Source organism: Theobroma umbraticum, unplaced genomic scaffold (genome assembly GCF_002168275.2).
Source record: "Theobroma umbraticum cultivar Fairchild unplaced genomic scaffold, ASM216827v3 scaffold_228.0, whole genome shotgun sequence".
Taxonomy (NCBI): Eukaryota; Viridiplantae; Streptophyta; class Magnoliopsida; order Malvales; family Malvaceae; genus Theobroma; species Theobroma umbraticum.
The window spans coordinates 512,546-515,525 of NW_018397274.1; the positions used below are offsets into that span (position 1 = coordinate 512,546).

A 2,980-nucleotide genomic window follows, 5' to 3' on the forward strand; every position below is an offset into this window, starting at 1 on the left:
CCGGTAAACCGAAAGTCAGGATTGCCTTGTGGATTCTCCATACGGGCTCCCATTGGTTCCTGTCACTTTAAAGCTTGCACAGCCTGCAACAAATCTTCAATCATACCCTTCAACTCAACCAATTCTGTTTGCTGGTCTTGATTTCTTTTCCACGTCCGCTAACAAGCCCTCTACCACGATTAGCCATGGTTTATAAGCTAAAATCCTAGTTCAACTTTAAGATCTGTTCATCTGATACCACTTTGATGTGGTATGGAAGTAGAAACAACAAAAACAAAAGAAAAACAATGAACAAAACCAGAACAAAGGCTAAAATTGATCTTAAGATCAAAGTAAGAACAAGTTACAGCAGCTTTTAATCATAGCCCTTCGATACAAATAACCCCATCTAATCCTAGCCATTCAAACTAATTAAAAATGATTGCATGCTAATCATGACACATGACTAGATAGAAATCATAATTACTAACATTTAACTAAAGTAAAACATAACAAGATAACCAATTGGAGATAAATTTAAGAATGCTCTTGCATAACCTAGCCCAACAATTAAACTTGCCTAGGGCTTGGCTTAAACTAGGACTCAAGTCTCATAATTTGCTTGCATTCAACTCACAAAATACTTGGATTCGATTAGTTCATTGTTGAGTTGTTCTTGAGCTCAAGTGACCAATCGAGTCTAGTTCAAGTGTTTATATTACTCTGTCAAGATGGTTCAAGAGCGTAATCAACTTTTAATTTTTTAATATATTTTAAAAGTCCATGTATGTAATACTCGTATAAAACTTAATAATGTAAAGCTCAATCAAGTCCAGCTTGGAGGTCTCAGACATATGTACCCTGCAACAAAATGTTCAAGTTGAGCTTCAGGTCTTGGTTTTGTAATTGAGTATTGTCATGTTTAAGCTTGTCACTTTGTCAACTTGATTTGGCTCTGTTATGCGCCTAGACATTAACGAACTCAAACTGACTAAAAAGGTTGCCGAATTGAAAGTTGAGACAGGGACAATTCAAACACAAAGTAATCTGGAATTCTAAATATCCAAACTTAACAACCTAAACACCTTTAAATGACAAGTGGGCGGTTATGCCCCTTTTGCAGTAATTGCATAAATTCACTTGACTTGGCTTGCATGTGGAGAACGTGTTAGTGCAACTGTTCAGTGGCAAAATGAGTTTCACTGAGCTATCACTTGTTTGCAGGATTTGTTTTGGATAAAGAAGACCGAAGCATCACCAGATCTGATTTATACTTCAAGGACCTATTTCATCAGTGTGGATTGCACCTGTATAAAATAAAGGTACCTTCTATTGCATATTGACCACTTAATAAGCTGTTGATAATGCCTTTTTAAACTGAATAATCTGTTAGTTTTCTCATAAATGCTTTTGACAATTGTTGTTTCATGGGGCCTAATCCTAATTATTTTTTGACATGGAAAGAATATACAATACATAAAGCTACACAGGTCTGTTGTGGTATCTTAAATGGTGCTCAAAGTTCTTAATCAGCCCCAACTTCCATTTTTTTGATTCTGAAAAACAAAACCCCCCTCATTGGCTAACATAAAGTGGGAATCAATTCAGTATAGTACAATTTATAGATATGGTACATTTATGCCACCAATGATGCTTTGCTGCAGAGTTACCTATATCATGTATTCTTTTTATCTATCCTATTATCAATCACTTTTACAGAGAAATTATGGTCTTGAAGTCAAAACTGGATACTGGAATAATTAAAGTTATAATCAACCTCAAAATTGTGTGCTGGGTTATGGCGGTAAAGGGGTCAACTTGATGTAAATTACGCAACTTGGACTTACACCATAAAACTCAACCAAATTCCAACAGAGATTAACAGAGATTAGTTGCCAACCCATACAGTTGCGTCTGTTACACATAACCTTTGACTTGCAACATAACACTCCCAAGATGACACATCTAAAACTGATAAGTTTATATAGATCATGCGCTAATAGCTTCATATGTTGCCATTGTCTTAACAAATAAGTCTCTAAGCAAACATTAAAAAATTTAGATCTTGAAACTTTAAAATACAAGGTCTAGCTAAAAATCCAATGATAGGTGCAGGCTTTATAGGATGAGAGAGGGCTTCTCCTATTGTGAAGCCCTCGTTCCATTGACTTTCAGATGTGCCCAAAAAACATAACATTAGTGAGAGGCGTTGTGTGATCTATATTGTTTGGTAAGCTATAGATATCATATCATCTTTTGTATCCTTTTATTCTTATTTGATGTTGCTGGGTTGAATCGATAAGGGTGTGATTTCTAGTTGCATGTTCAAAATTCCCATTAGAAATAGGGGCAGGTTTGGTTTGCAATCCCTCATTTCAGTTTAGGGTTTTCAACTATCATAATGTGTCCTTTTGTTATTTATTTGTTTATCGTTTTGAAAACAGGACCAGAAAGGACTCCCTGAGGAATTGTTTGCTGTAAAGATGTATGCTTTAACAACTGAAGGGCCAAAGAAGGTACTTAAGACAAGATCCAAGGCACAAGCCAACAGACCTGGGATCATCAAATGATTCGTTGCCTCTAACTTCTGGCATTGTTGTAGGAGTACTCAAACTTTCTGCTGTAGGATGTGATTGTATCTTCCTCCTATGTAATTTATTAGTGTATTACCTCAAATTGTTTTTACTTTACAAGCTCCTTGTGGACAAATTTTGTTCCTTTTCGTTTGACGCTGTATATTAATCCCTGGTATACCTTTGAGTTGAATGACCATATATTTGTCTACTGTTGATGGGAAGAATCCTTATAAGTTGCAGTTATAAAGTCATTTGTTCATGTTATTTCATAGCTTGTCTAAGGGAGAAGCACATCCTTATGAATTTTCCTTTTTAAGGAGAAAGATGGAAGACCAAAGAGGGCATGGATAGAAATTACAAGAAATGAATGTACTTTTATTGAACTTGTTTGGAATAATGAATCATATATATATATATATATATAT

The 2,980-nt window shown here is 35.2% G+C and overlaps 1 protein-coding gene across 1 annotated transcript in view; it reads left to right on the forward strand.

The window, feature by feature from the left end:
• Positions 1-2,819, forward strand: part of LOC110427303 (alpha amino-terminal protein methyltransferase) — a 5,631-nt gene extending 2,812 nt beyond the window's left edge. The window contains 2 exon segments of the mRNA XM_089785453.1: positions 1,187-1,301; positions 2,424-2,819. Of these exon segments, the coding sequence (XP_089641579.1) occupies positions 1,187-1,301; positions 2,424-2,549 (241 nt within the window). The 3' untranslated portion in view covers positions 2,550-2,819.
• The last annotated feature ends 161 nt before the right edge of the window (positions 2,820-2,980 follow it).